We start from the raw sequence: 15,674 nt of genomic DNA, 5'->3' as shown, positions 1-15,674 counted from the left end.
TCTGCCCTGTAGAAGGGCAGAGAGCACCAATTAGACCTGGTCTGAAGTGCAATCCACAGTCTTCATGACTAACACAGACGGCATGGCATCATCTCCTGCACACAGTCAGTCACCTTACTGGAACAGGCCCAGGCAACATTCACTAGCATCCACACCCCTGCATCTGTTGCTCTCTGCTCATCTATGGCAGAGTTCATCCTCTCCTTGCTAAACGTATCTAAACCCCTGCATGTTACCCACAGGGCTGTAAAGCACCCAGGCTACGGTGAGGCTGTTGTGATTCCTTCAGATCAAGCAAGAAAACCTGACCCTTATTTCAAACATTAAAAGTTTAACAGCAGCAGGACTGTCCCCCCACAGAAACAAAAGCCCGATTCTGTCGTGATTCCTGACACCGTTCTAAGGAACGTTAGCAGCTGTTTTGTTCTGTGAACTGCGGCTCCTTTTACAATCAGCCACCCCATCATGGCTTTTTTTTTTCTTTTTTTTAAAGGAAGCAGTTAAATCTGTTTTATAGAATCCAGTGGTATTTACCCAGCTACTGCATTAGTCGCGGCTTCAAATTCAGTTACTTTTATTTATTTTTTGAGTCAATAGAAGGCTCCTTCCCTACAGACATGCAGCAAGCTCCCCTCCTTCAGGCAAAGCCAGCGAGAAGGGTAGGAGCACTGAGGACCTGGCTTCCCCCTCTCCCCTGCCCCCAACTGGTGAAAAAATAAAATAATAAAAAATGGCTTCTTTTCTCGGCAACAAATGTAACACATGCCAAACTCACCAGACCTCAGAACTGGCCACAGTGAACAAATGGAGCCACAAGTCTGCCTAGCATTACAAAGTAACAAGGTAACAAACAGGCCGGTATTATTCTAGGGGGGAAATTGCAGGATCCCACTTGCAATTAAAAAGGCAAAGCAAGCCACCCTGAACAATGTATTTCCAATAACCCTACAAAACCCTGTGATCTAGTGCTATGCTGAAAATCATCCAGGGATAAGGACTCCCCCGGTTATGGCTGAATTAGTCGAACTGAAGCATGCAATGCTCTGAAGTGCCCTCAACCTCCTGGCACCATTGGGAAAGGCTCCTTCATTCCAGAGGGAAACATGAAACAGTGTTCAGACTACCCAGCCCTGCTTAATCCAAACCAGTCTTTGGAGATTAAGGAAAGCCTTTCAAATATACCAGTCAAAGGTGCATGCATGCCTATAAGATCAGTTACACTGCCATCTGGATATCCCAAACCCAGCTTAGGAAGAAACACTGGTAGATAACGCCCGACAACTACAGCAGAATCGTTCCCATATATGAGATTTGCTGTCCAAGGGTCTTACGAGCCAAATGTGTTTTTAATTGAAAATAATCAGCACATTTTCAGTATTTCTCAACTTCTTATACTGTGAAGCGCCTCCTACACCCACCAGTACGGTAATTAAATTACATCTGCGCAGACAAGTGTTAGCCACTGAAGCAGAGCTCCAGGCCAGCTACTCCCAAGAAAAGCAGTTTTCCCGCAAGCACTCTGTCCCTCATAAAAGGCATTAAAAACAGGACCAGCAGATACCGATGCGTAAGAATTCAATAGAACACTACAATGTCATTAAAAACAGAGAATAAGGAGCCCGCAAAGGATTTTGGCTTTTCTCCGCACCAAGTTTCTTTTAATATTTTTTGTTTTTGGCTTTTCAGAGAGTCATTTCCCTTGCAAACAAGAGCTAACAAGTAAGCGAGGTCGAGATGTTTAGTTGGAAATGACCAATTCTTAAAAGCTACGTGGATGATGTGTCCCATTTCCCTCTCCTCCTTATTAAAATGCTTTCTGGAGAGCCAAATTCCATTCTGAAATGAATTTTCCAAACCATATTTTATTAGGAATGCTTCCTTTTAACATTCGACACAGAAGCCCACCGGGGTCAATATTTCTCCAAGATTACAGCCGAGGGATTTAAGAAGAGATTTAGTCAGAACTTTTGCAAAACTCCATGTTGCTTAACTATAGTACGCCCAACCAACAACCAAAAACTCTAACTGCTAAGTAGCAAAAGGTCTGATTAGATCATTGAAACCACACTTCAATTCCATACACACACCCCCACCGAAAGCAGTTTTCAAAGAGCCCCCTTCAGACAAGATGGGATAAAATTAAAACCATATTGGTTCATTGAGACCTCTGTAAAGTAGCTCTGCACACTTCCAATGTAAAGCTCGCTTAAAGGCACGCTGTTCAGCCTGAATTTGTCCAAAACGTAGGTTTGGTGCAAATTCTAAGCTCAAAACCAGGACAAGGTTTTCCAAGGTATTGTTAAACATACTACCTTCCCTGGCATTCTTTACAACACAAATATAGCAATGCTGTATTAGATCAAAGGGCAAAAATGAAACCATCTAGGAACAAAAGCAGCACAAACTATGGTATTTTTATTTTCTGCAGTCCCTCAGCACAGACAAAGCAATATATCTGGCACAGTGGAAAGCAAATTACATGTTGAAATGTTAGATTTTAAAAGGCAAAGGCATTTTTAACATTTGTAAGGGAAGAAGTTCTTTATATCTGATATTTTACGTGACGGTATCCCTTTAATACCAAAATGACAATCAAAGCTACTTCTCTCCCCACAGAACAATCAAAAACCTGCTAGTGTGACAAAGATAAAGGTATAAATTCAGGTTTTATTTGAAAACAAGCAGGCTGCCAGGAGAAGAAAAAGACAGAAAAATATTTACATCATTTAAAGCAACAATATCACAGCCCAGTGGGCTGAAGTACATTTTTTCCTTGTATCTGTTGGAAAATTCCACCTAATGATGTTATTTTTAAAAGCTTTAATGTTCTTTATTCTAAAAACAACTATTAAATCTCAGCACACTTGAGTGCAATTGGGTAAGGGACTGATAAGGAAAGACGGCAGTTTTTAGCTTCCAAAAAGTGCAAAAAACAGAGGACATTTATAAAAACGTAAAACATTTGGGAGAAGAGATTTTTTAATGCGTTTATGCAGAAAAAATAATCCCAATGCAACAAAAGAAACCCAAAAACATATTTCAAAGAGTTTTTAGCAATATGTGGTGGAGCTTTTTGTACTCCATGGGTTTCAACCTACTTTTTAAATGGGTTTCAACCCACTTTTTGAGCTTGCTTATTCAACTGCATTTACTAGCAGGAACTACACATTGTGAAGAAGGGACAAGTCTAATTCAGCCCAGTCTGCAAGAATCTGAAGCAAAAGCATTAAGACATGAGAGGAAAAAACAATCGAAGTGTTTTGATTGGAAATCAGTAGGCTCCAACTTTTAATTGAACCCCAGAGGCAGGCGGTACAGGGGTTTCAAAGTTAGCTGGGCATCCCTTAAAAAGCCCAGGTCTAAAAACAAGGACTTTCATATAAACCAATGGATTAAAAACAAAATGGTGAGGGAGGAGATTCTACAAGGGCCAAAAGCTGGCTGAACAGAAATGGACAAAACTCCCTTGTCTCCGCTGCTTCTTTCTACCCAGAAGCATTACTGCAATACTGTACACAAAAGATGCTTACATCCCCTGCCTAGCACTACAGGCTCTAGAAGTACCCCTAAAACCCAGTCTACCCTTAACTAGTAAAAACAAAAAACCAAACAGCTTGTATTTTCTAAGTGGGCACGCTATCATCAGCAGACATTCCTTGTTCGTTTCAAGGTTTTCACCACCAGCGGATAACCAGCCAATCTTTAATTCCTATCTAGTTGGCACTGCTTCAGCAGGTTAATTTGGGGGAGAGGGGGCCAGGCAGGGGAAGAGTGAGTAATTTTTATTTGTTTAAACATTACGTTCTATTCATCTTGTTAACTAGTAACACAAGCCTGGCAATGGAACTGTGCCTCTCCCCCCCCACCCCACACAGCCTGCACTTCAGCGACCCAAAAGGAAAATTCTGCTGATACCAGGTAGTCAACGGTCTGCTGGTTCCCTTAAGCCACAGGGCAGGAAAGTAACAAGGAACAGGAATACAAAACACAACGAAGAACAGGTTCTGTATCAGCAGCTTCTATAACTTTTGCTTCTGAAATTCAGACTCTTGGCAGCCTGAAGTATGACCAATGATACCATGCTCCAAAATTAACTGACAGCTAGAGAACAGTCACTGTCCTCTGAGTTTAGCTATTTCAGGTATCCATCAATTCCTCTGTAGACAAAGGAAAATAGGAATCTGAACTGGAAAATGCCTCCTCAAATCTACCTAACACCTTGCTCTTTGCACGTAATGAAACGGAGCCTTCTAGCTTGCCTCTACCTACAACACTGGGCTCCAAGGCAAATACTGGAACACACCATATCAGGGCAACCTGTAACAGCTAAACACTTAGGAAATTTGCTGGCACATCTTGCCTTGAGGAGGAATGCAGAAAAATTTCCATAATTAAATTTAAGTAGTATCACACCCCAAACTAGCAGAATAATTATTTTTACAGACTCCTCCCAACCTTCCAGGCCTTGACAATTTAACACTTAAAAAAAAATGAATAAATCAGGCTGGCTTAATCAGAGTGCATGTTTCCCAGATGTGGGTAAGTCCCAGCAATAGTGCTCAGAGGTGTCAGCTAACCCATGAAGATAAGACTTGCCACGTATGGAAGGAAAATGTCCTCTTTCCCTACTAGAAGGCCAAACTCTCAAGGCTAAGCAAACGACATCTCATCTGTCCTGCTCAATATATGCCATCTATCTCTGATTTCCCAAGCTAATGCAATCAATTAAAGGCAATTTCTATCCTCTTAAAAAAAAAAACCAAAAAAAACCCGAGGTGGTCTCTGGAACCAATTTACTTTTATTCCCCCTCAAAGCCTGTGATAGATTTACAAACGCAGGTCACTTCTTAAAGGGGGAGAAAATTCCTTGTGTTCCAGGTCCACAAAATCATCTTCAAAAGGAGAAGGGGGAGGGAAATCTAATAGGTGAAATCATTTATTGGGATTTTGACAGCCAAAATAGTTCTTTGCCAAGTCTTTCTAATTGCAGTGAATCAGAACTCAAAGAGTTCTCATACACGTTCTCAGGGTGATAAGCTTTTTCTTTTGAAAGATAAATTGGTGTTTAAGTGTCAACCTCCAATTGTAAAGACTGACCAACTGGTTCAAATTACTTCATTTTCTTTTCCCTCTCCTAAACCCCCTCTCCAAAAGCTATAAAACCCAGTTGATTTTTAAGGGATATGGAAAGAAAGTTATCAAGATTAAAGGCAGGTTATTTTTAACTGAGAAGAGAAGGGGATAAGATAAACAAACAGCCTGTGATTTACAAGATAAAGCTCAGCAAGACTGCTACCAAAAACATCCTGATATAATCAGTCCCAAAACATCTACAGGTCATTAGTACCCAAGTCAGGCATTTAGACATCTTTAAGCTTTTAGCTGCTTTCTACTACAGCCATGTTGGAAAAGTGACTTTCATTGTTAATATTTTTAAGCTAAGACACAGCTGTTCTGGGACTCTACTGAATTTATTCTAAGTGAAGCTGTAAATGCCACGTTACCAGAGGGGCTGGAGGGAAAAGGAACGAGTGCTGGAATCCCATCACATATATAAAGCAGGGCTTGATGGAAGCATTTAAATCTTTCCTTGTCGCCCTAGTCTGAAGATAAGCGTTGTTTAAATTCTGATTGTTTCAAAAGCTTTGCTGGTAACAGAATCAGTGCTATTAGGTTTCAGGAACTGGGGGTGCAGAGGCAAAGACTCACTTCTCTGTTCAAAAGCGTATTAATGCAAGAGAGATTCCTTCCTCCCAGGAACCTTACACACACAGACTTTGTCACACAGCCATTCCAGATCCCAGTATCCCAGTGTTGAATTGGTAGGGCAACAAGAGCCTTGGGCTTAAGGTTGCCCAGGCCTAGCAGCTTTGGAGTGCCTTAAAGGTAAACTAAAAACAATTTACAAAAAACAGTTTACAAAAAGAGAAAGCAGGCTCCGGTTAGGTCTTGAACAACAAATGCCTCCAAACAAAGGCATGCACAGAACCAGATACAAAAGCGCCTCTCAGTTTACATTAAGTAAAGCCAAAACAGGCAACAGCAAATACTGCAGGAACCAAGAAAGCACCTGCTTTGACTAAGAAAACAATATTTTCCAAGCCTTTTTTAAAAGCAAGGGCATTCTGGGGACCTGCCCCACTCTGGCAGGTAGATGAGTGTATCTGGTATTTTATTACAGAATAGAGAATAAGATTTTGAACAACTATGTCTAACATGTTTATCATGCCTGTGTGCCCCTAGATCACCTAAAGAAATATGTACTAGTAGGTGCCAGACAGAGGCATTATTTAATAAAGGTTAGCACCAAAGTTTACGATCTTCTCTTGTGAAGCCAGTTTATACTTCTCGATACTGGCTCCTGGAGTGGATGGAAATGTGAAATGCAGCCAGAATGGTCTCCCTGGCTCCAGCTTGCAGATTTCAGGTAAATGATAGAAGCCAGGGTTTAGTTTTTAATATTTGCCCATTGGTCAAAATTTATTAGCAAGCGCTTAATAACTGGAGGGGGGAAAGAGAAAAAAAGCGGGGAGTGGGCCTGTCAATCAACTTCTAGCACAACCGGGAGGCAGTGTGTGCAGAGCTAAAGCCAGAGGTAAGAAAGCATAGATCACTTTTAGGTGATCTAATAAAGATATCACCAGAAACCCTGCTTTCAATAAAACTGAAGTCTTGTTAACCTGGAGGCTGCAAATAACTTGGTTGATGCCGAGGAAATCTAGGAATGCATCAATGTGTTCAAAGTTGCCAGCTTTTAAAAGAAAAATTAAAAAAAAAAAAAAAAGAGAGAGAGAGACAGAGATGAAGGGCAAAGTTTTCACCCAATTCTTTTGCACAAAAGGGATGTGGTTCTTGGCACCAAACCGCCATGGATCCGATGAGGTTTCGATCGATATACGAACCCCTAGTTCTCTTGGCCTCTAGACCAAGTTTGCACAGGACCCGCGAAGGGAAAGCCATCTGCTGGCAATCCTAGACCCATCTATACAATCCCGGCAGAAAACGAACGCTTGCGGCAGCCTCTTCTTAAACAAGAGAAGAAAAATATCCGAAGAGCGCTCTGACGGGAGAAGCCAGCAGCACAGGAGCCCCTGCTCAACCCCAAACCCCACGGCCAGGCAGAGCCAAGTCCGGCGCTTCTCCGGGGATCCTCTCGCACGTCCAAAAGGAGAAACCCTGCGAGCCTGGAGCGGGGCTGGCGTCCACCAGCACTTCTGCAAACAGGGTCCCCGCCAGAAAGAGGGGGGGCTCTCTCTCACCGGAGAACACAAAACGCGGGGTCCCCCCGGGGCGAGGATCTCGCTCTCTCCGTCCCCTGAGCGCTTGCCCGGGAGCAGGACCCGCGAGGCCGTGCGCCCGAGAGGTGCCCGAACTGGGGAGTGGGGCGAGCCGGCACCTTCCCCAAACCCCTCTGCTGAGCCTGCTGAAGAGGGAGAAGGGACCCCGCTGCGCCGGGGAGCCTGACGGGGCACGGGGCACGGCGGCGGGGGTCTCCCCCGGCGGCAGGGGCAGGGGCGGGGGGGACGCGGGCGGACGGGCGCGCACGTACTTGGGGTTGGCGGAGCTCCACGACACCGGTTCCAGGTTCTTGGCCAGCAGCGGCGCGGCGAGGCGGCACAGCGCGAGCAGCACGCCCAGCAGCCCGCGGCGCAGGCCGGCGCGCCCGTCCGGCCGGGCCATCGTCCCTCCCGGGGCCGGGGCGCCTGGATCCCGCGGCGGCCCCGGCTTCAGGCGCCCGTCGCCGCTCCCGCCCCGCACATCGCGGCCGCCCGGCGCCGCGCTCCCACGCACGCCCGGCCCCGCCCGGTAACTCCACTCGCTCCGTCCCGTCCCGTCCGTCCGTCCGTCCGCGGCGGCGGCGCGGCTCGGCTCGGCGCGGCTCAGCCTGTCCTGCCTTGTCCCGTCCCCGCCGGCCGCCGGCTCGTACAGCGCCGCCGCCCGCCCCGCCGCGCGCTCTACTCCCCGGCGCAGGCAGCGACACGGACAGCCCCACCACGCCAGCCAATCCTCGCGCCGCGCGCCGGGGGCCTTCGCTCTCACCCCGCCCCCTGACCAGGAGGGGCGGGGCCTCCGCTCTCTTAAAGGGAGGCGCGCGGGAGTCTTCTCCGCTGGTTCCGGGGCTCCGCGGGGGTGGGGGCGTGTGCCAGCCACACCCTGCTCTGCCCTGGGGTAGCCCAGTTCGGGTTCCCCTTCACGGACGCTCAGCCCCGCGTTGCTCGTGGATCCGCAGCCCGGGCTCCCACGCGTGACCCGGCCCCGGGGGCTAGTCGCATCCCAGCGCCGTGTTGGTCTCGGCGGCTCCGGCGCAGCGTTGCTGTCTTCTCCCCTCGCGTCTCGTCCCCTCCCGGGCTCCCCGCACGGAGCCGCGACTGAGGCTGGCAGCTGCAGCCCTCAAACGCGGACCAAGATCTCCCCCTGCCGGCTGCCTGCTCCGCCAGTGGGGCGGCCCCGGGACCGAGCCGTCCTCCCGTGTCCCGCTCCCCGCGCAGGGCACGAAGCTGCTGGGGGGCTTCAGGCTTGTGCGGGCTCCGCTCCCTGGAGCTGCTGCAGCCCCGCGGTGGAAGAGACGAGCAGCTGTCAGCACTAAATCAACTCCTGGGCTGCAGACAAGAGTCCTCCGGGCATTTTCTCCATTAGGTATTCTTCTAATCTAGCCAGCTCCATCTCCACCTAGGAGAAGGGAAAGGTCCCTGGAGAGCCGGAGGCGAGGGTGAGCTTTCTTCCCCTCGCTTTTTTCTCCTTCAGAAAACTGTGACAAGCAAAGTTCTCCAGCTCTTTTTCATTTCCCCCCACCCCACATCTGCCTAAAACATGGCTCGTGTGTGAACACTGACGCACCCGGCCTGTGTCGGGGAAGCCGACCCGAGGAACTGCTGCTGTTTGCTCTTCAGCCAAAGGCCTGCAAGGCAGGGCTGGAGCTGGGGAGAGGGAAAGTGCCTGGTTAAATGAAACCTGGGGGGAAATGGGAGCATTTTTGTTTTAATGTTCTGAAAAAGAAACATTCCTCTTTGTTTTCAAATGCTGTTTTGAGGCTCAGCTACAGCTAGCACATTTGAAAGGATAAAACAAAAAACCAAACCCACATGAACATAAAATATTTAGATTTAGACAAACACCAGGCATGGCTCCAAATGAATTTAGTTTTGTTTTGGTGAGGAAAAGAATTAACATCGGTTTTGGGGGGGTCAAAGCAACACTTCTGAGTCTTGTTTGTTTGGCTGCTGAAGTGATGCACAAAGCCAGTTATACTGTTCTACTTGAGCACCTCATACTTCAGTCACTCAAAGGTGGGAGTAAGTTGGCTTGAGATCCTTTGGTATTTGCATTTATTAAAAAATGGAAGCAAGTATATCAGTAAACTTCAGAAAACAGTCTGCATCTCTTCAAGCACAGGGAGATGTACAGCAGCACCGTTTCTATCTGGTGCTTGGGTTGCCCCCATTCGGTCCTGGTAGGTGTACTAGGAGTAGTTATTATTCTGAATGCAAGTTAGCATTGTAGATTTGGCTTAAATTAATAAGTCCATTTACCATTTTTAAATGACACCTTAATACAAAAGAGAAGAAGGAAGCTTAAAAAAAAGAAGAAAGAATGAATTATTTTCTTTTTAGGTGGGAGGATTTATAACTTACCACAGTGAGTTATATTGCAACAAAAGTAATTATTCTAAGTAAGTTGGCTGGGGAATTGAAAATTGCATTACAGCATCAGTGACTTCCCTCTTGTGTCTTCCATCATTTCTTCTAGTCAGAAAATTAAGCACAACATCAAGACGAAGAGAGAGAGACATTTACAAGAGATTTTATCAGGCAAGTCTCAACAACCTTAATAACCCCTTTAGTCCTTCCTGTCAGGAAATAGCTTACCTCTAGCAGGTACAGGCTACCTGTTTTTGTACTCTTCCATGTGAATATCCCCTTTCTGAGCAGTGGGGAATGGCTGGCAATTGCCACTTCTCCTGACCTGCATGATACACCTATGGAAACTAGTACTAAGTATTTATGAACACTAATCTCTCTGTATGATATCACAGTTGGTTGCCCTGGAAAGTCACAGGGATGACACTTCAGGTGGAAAATAAGTAGCAAAGGAATTTTTAGCCACACAGAGTGCTGTTTTCATACCTCCCAGGTACGAAAGAGAGAACAATGGAGAAAGAATAAACAGAACCTGAATCTTTTCTAAATGAACTAATACCACAGAAAAGATGCATGGAAAAAAAAAGCCAGTGACTAGAAATATAAAAGTTACAGTTACTGCACAGCTGCCACAGGATTTCACATCTTGTATCCCTTGTCCAGTGTGTTCCACAATGTATGCATTGGATGCTACAATAAAGCTAGGATGCTACCTTATTACCAGGGATCCTAGTTTTCTGTTTAAAAATTGCAAATTCTCTGATTAAACACACACGCACTCTGATTTAAAAACCCAATATCCACATTTTTCTGCAAAATACATGGGTATCAGTTGAATGTAATGTTTTATTGATATATTTATAATTTTAAAGCAAATTAGAAGCCTACCAGTGCCTCAATCACTATAATAAAATAAATTCTAATAATTTTGGCATTTGATTTTTGGGGGTTTTATCATGGAAAAAATCAGAGCTCCCCCTGCCCTCTTCTCTCACCAGGACATAGGTCCAGCTGCAGCTGTGGTCTGCCACTGCCTTGAGGTGTTGAGCAGCCCTGATATGCTGGTGCTCTGCCTGTGCCATTGCCCCTCACTCCTGACCCACAACCCCTGGCCCTGCCAGTGCCACACATTCCACAGCCACCCCTCTCCACCCAGCCTTCCCAGCCCTGGCAGAGGGGGCCCCCAGCTGCCAGGGCTACAGGGCCAGGGACCCAGGTCTGCAACCCTCTGCCCCCCCGAGCAGCACCCAAGCACCAGCTGCCATGTGTGGGAAGCAGTAGCTGCTACAGCCAGATTAGAGTCTGGCTCCCCCTCCCCCATGGGTGTAGCAGAGCTCATGGGAGATATGGCAGATATGGGCTGCCTGTTGCAGGCTTGGGGCTCCCCACCCTGCTGCCATCCTCCCAGGGGCCTCCACGGCCCAGTGGGTTTGACTCAGTGTGGCAGGGCAGAGTGGGGATTGGTGCTGCCACCAGGAGCCCCATGCTACCATGGCGAGGCACTCCCTGCCTACCCATCAGGAGTAGGGGAGGGGGGCGGTGCAGAGTTGTGCTCCCTGTTGCTGCCAGGAGAGCAGGGGCACCTTGCCATGGCAATCAAGGCTGCCAGCAGTGGCACTGAGCCTCCCCACTGTGATCTGCTTTGCAAGATCCCACCCACTGGGCCATGGAGGCCCCCAGGGGGAGGGCAGCAGGGCATGGAGCCCTGAGCTTGCAGACATCAGCCTACATTCCCCCGCCCCACACACAAATCTGGAGGGCATGTACCTCCCATGCCACTCCTGGGAGTCCACACAGTGACGGGGAGCCAGCCTACCATCACCCACTGAATGAGCAGCTCTGCCCCACTCCCCACACTGGCCCTGAAACCACACATTTCCTTCCAGGCCCCAACCCCCATGCACTGCTCTGTCTGGGCAGCAGACCCAGCCCCAACCCTTCCCAACTCCCTCCCTCCCTATGGGGGCTTCAATCCCCCACCCAGACTTACCTACAGGGAGTTGCGAAAGCTGCTTTCTACACTGCCTGGCTGCCTCATGCATGTGTGTGTGCGCACATGCATGTGGCAGCCCCTGCCTGATCCCCCTCCTCCTATTCCCCCCAGCCCCTTGCAGGCTGGAACTCTGCCAGCCTGCAAAGGGAAACCCACCATTGCTTGTGTTGTTCTCCTTAAAAAGAGGAAATAAGAGTCTTTCTCTTTAAAATGAGAAAATATGCGTTTTACTGTGGAGAAAGCAAAACCCAGATCCCTGATTATTACATAGGAAAACAGAACTACCACACACCGCACCAGTGCAGGCATCAGACTTCATTTTACCATTGCTCTGTTAACTTTGACATTTACTGACTTTTGATTTTAACATTGCAGATTCAACCTTAACTAAGTAACAAATGTTGCTATTAATTTACAGCTTTCTATTTCTAAAGAGGAGGTAATTCATAGCTTTCTATTTTTAAAGAGGAGGGAGGAGACAGGGAGTTCAGTTATACTTGTTTGACCTGTCCATCCCCATGGCTGTACTTGCTTGGTATATCCATCTCAAACTATACAGCCATGGAATTTAGACACGTTAGCCATTGTTGCTGCTACTGGAAAAATGTTCAGTCATGACCACAGGAGCCACTCCTAATGACCAGTACAACTGAATGATTCCCAAAGGATGTTAGTGGCTCTCTGGGAATAGTAAAGAAGGCTTGCTATTTTGGAGTGAGCTGGGAATGAGGATTTTTCAGCTGTTGCCAGAATAAGAACTAACTGGAAAGAGGCAGCTAAAGAAATGATGTGTCACTTTTCTTTTGAAAATCCAAGGCTCTGCAGGCCTTTTCCAAACTTTGACAGGCAGCTGGAAGTATGAAATAGGGCATGATGGCTTCCATGATTACCTGTTTCCACTTGTAACACAGGTGTATAGGAATTAAGTCATCCTTCTCTCACTACTTGAGCTCTTACTGACTTTCTGCTTCTCCCTTACACTTGCAAGTTAACCAAGGGGTGCTTGCTCTGTTTGTACTTCGGTGTGGGACCACATGTAGGGGCTTGTGGCCTAGATCTCTACATCATGTGTGTCACTGGAAAAGGAGGAAATCCTAACTTGGAATTTGGGGCTGGGGAACAGAGGAAAAGAGAAGGTTAAAAGACCTTTCCATGCAGTTTCAGTTCTGCAATTTCCTTAGCCAACATGTTGAAGCATAGAAAAGGGATAAATGAGAGGTCTGGTAACGGCTATGACATTCTCCCGCATCTTCAATCCCCCTCAGTAATTCCCAGTAGAGACCAACTTGCTGTGTTCCAGCATCAAGATAACACATGGCTCAGGAGCACCTGTTAGTGTTCATACTTTTTACCATGAGGGTAGAAGATCTGAGAGCTCAAGCTGTGATGGACTGAGCCCTACCACCTGTCAAGGATTCACATACCACACATCAGGAGAAGCAATTCTTATAAGACTCTGTACACTAGGCCTGCATGCAGCAGGGTCCAAAGATAAATACACGTGTAGCCCAGGTACAGAACCATAAGTAAGAGGTATACTTGTGCTGCATAAAGACACAAGCATGCAAAGAATGGAGACCAGAACATCAGCATGCAGCCTGTGTGAAGCATAGGGGTGAGCAACAGATACAGAAGAGATGATGCAGGACTTGGACAACTCTCAACTGGTCTGGCAAGAAAGAGCTGTTCTACTTCCCTTTGAAGTTTTGTGGAGGGACAGCTGGCTTAGATATTAAATGACTCACCATATGTAATGAGTTTGCAAGAGTCTCAGCAGCTCTTCAAAAAGTATGTAACCCAATTCAGTGCCCTCTTTCTGTGTGAGGGATTTCTCCAAATCAGTTGGGAGGATTTTCCCTTGCAATGTATTCAGAAACTTTTCATACAGCCAGAGGGCAGCTGTCAGACCAGGTTTTTCAGACTGCATTTAGGACCTGCTCTGTACTGTTATACACACACATACACAATGACCTGTTTCCTTCCACCCCTTTTACTATAATTAAAAACTACAACACTACTCCTGGGGATGGTCTGGGTGGATTTATCCCTAAAGGCCTCCATTTTATTCCTAAAATGTCTCATTTCATGCTAGAGGTACTCCCTTCAACAGACACGGAGATCCAGCATTTGCTAATGATATACCTCTGCTTTTCTCCAACTTGCTGCCCCCCTCCTACAGCACCATGTAGCCCACTGTTTCTCATAATGAACAATCACTTCCTCATCAAGTGATGATCTGCATCACAAAATGTATTCCACAGCCACTTCATATTTAAATTACTTGAAAAATTTTATAGCAAGGGAGTAATGGGATAAAACAGAGCAAAAGAAAATTTAGGCTGAACATCAGGAAAAACTGCTTAATAGTGAAATCTACTAGACTGTAGAACAGTCTCCCAAGGGAAGTGTAGAATACCCATTGCTGGAGTTATTTAAAACCCACCTAAATAAAATAATAAATTTAAAAAAACAGTAGAGAATAATCTGCATTGGTCCCAAAGGTATGGACTAGATACCTAGTAGTTTTTTTGCTATTGCTACATTCTGTGCTGAGCTCTATGAATTATCACACATCTAACCCCTTTCCATGAGAATTCATGTAGCACATTTTATCACAAATCACTTTTCAGCTTCTGGAACATACATAAAGGAATCTGAGTAACCCCCTCTGAAACAAAGCTTCAACCAAAGGGGAAGCAACATGAAGCAGCATGTAAAATAAAGCAAAGAGTGAGTCTAGACCAAGACAGGTTACAAAACTCTAGCCTCTTTCAAAAATGGCATGGGATATTTAACTGCCCAGGACATAAGACACAGGGAGTCAGACTACTCCAGTACCCATTGGATAATGCATATAGCCAGGCAAAAGGCATTGGAAAGCATCAGTATCATGACCCCAAATCTGAAATCCAAATTCAGAGATGCAGAGTGACATAAATGAGCTCCCTCTACTATAATTTAGACTGTCTTTCACTCAGACTCCTCAAGATCTAATTGCACCCTCCCTACAGACATGCTGGTGTGTCTCAGATGATATAACTTACACTCAGATAAGCTGAAGGAAGACATAAATTAAAATGGTCTGCATCCTATCTGAATGACCATTTTTTCTTGGCTCCTTACCACATATGCTATAATTAATTTATTAATACATTGGTACAGTGAGTATAGACAGGTTTAAGGGAGCCAACCCCAGGCCATGAATTTAGCTTAGAAATTCCAACCCTGGGAGAAACTAATCCAGGTTGTCCACTGAGTATTAGGAAGGAACTGACTGAGAAGGTGAGGGCACCAAACTTACAGCAGTATGGCCACATCTGCATGAGCATGCATGTGCATTTTGCAGTGCCTGAAAGGCTTTTGAGGTGCCACAAAACGCACCCCATGCACATGATTTGGTTTTCCGCACTGCATATTTGCAGCACAGAACCAAATTTAGATACCAGGAGATCCCAGTATAAAAAAAGGCATGCAGAGAAAAAGCGGGGCGGTGCATGTGGCAGAAATGTGTGCCACCCAAAACCAGAGCCTGGCCAGCCAGAGCCACGCTCCAACTGCCAGTTGCTGGCCAGGCTCTGCACACCCAAATTGCCACTGCTGGAGGCCCCAAGGACACAAGATAAGGCTGGGCCAGCCCAGCTACTGGCCTTAGCCTCCCCTACCCCACCCAGAGCATTTTTCCCCACACTAACCCCACATACAGGGTCATGTGCCAGAGCAAAAGAGAACAGCAGAAATTTGTACCACTGCCTTTTTCCCATGGCAACTGCACGCCCCTGTTTGTGGGGACGTGGCCTCTGTGTGCAGTACTTGAATCACAACAGTTGGGAATGGAAGGACACCAAAATGCAGCAATACAAGTTTAATGGAACTAGGAAATTCAGCAAGCAAGGCTCATGGCAGGAAGTATCAAAATCCTTCAGTGGTTTTCAGAGATGCAATAACCAGTCCTCTGAAAAAGAAGAATGCAAGAAATCAGAATTGACAGCTTCATGAGTGACTAGTCATACCTCTGAGAGAGCAAACATGAGAGGGTAACCAAA

At 46.5% G+C, this 15,674-nt stretch overlaps 1 protein-coding gene and 1 long non-coding RNA gene across 3 annotated transcripts in view; one reads left to right on the top strand and one right to left on the bottom strand.

The window, feature by feature from the left end:
* Positions 1–7,933, bottom strand: part of EFNB1 (ephrin B1) — a 101,193-nt gene extending 93,260 nt beyond the window's left edge. The window contains exon 1 of one of the 2 annotated variants that reach the window (XM_059732768.1): positions 7,550–7,933. In XM_059732768.1, the coding sequence (XP_059588751.1) occupies positions 7,550–7,680 (131 nt within the window). In that variant the 5' untranslated portion in view covers positions 7,681–7,933. The remainder of the gene's footprint in view (positions 1–7,549) is intronic. The other variant, XM_014607219.3, reaches the window with a different exon arrangement.
* Positions 7,934–8,095: 162 nt separating this feature from the next.
* On the top strand, positions 8,096–10,564 carry LOC132252159 (uncharacterized). The gene is made up of 2 exons (XR_009463978.1): positions 8,096–8,710; positions 9,748–10,564. It is a non-coding gene; the product is annotated as an uncharacterized LOC132252159 (long non-coding RNA).
* Positions 10,565–15,674: the final 5,110 nt, after the last annotated feature.

Source organism: Alligator mississippiensis, chromosome 8, assembly GCF_030867095.1.
Source record: "Alligator mississippiensis isolate rAllMis1 chromosome 8, rAllMis1, whole genome shotgun sequence".
Lineage (NCBI taxonomy): Eukaryota > Metazoa > Chordata > Crocodylia > Alligatoridae > Alligator > Alligator mississippiensis.
This window is presented reverse-complemented; position numbering and strand designations above follow the sequence as displayed.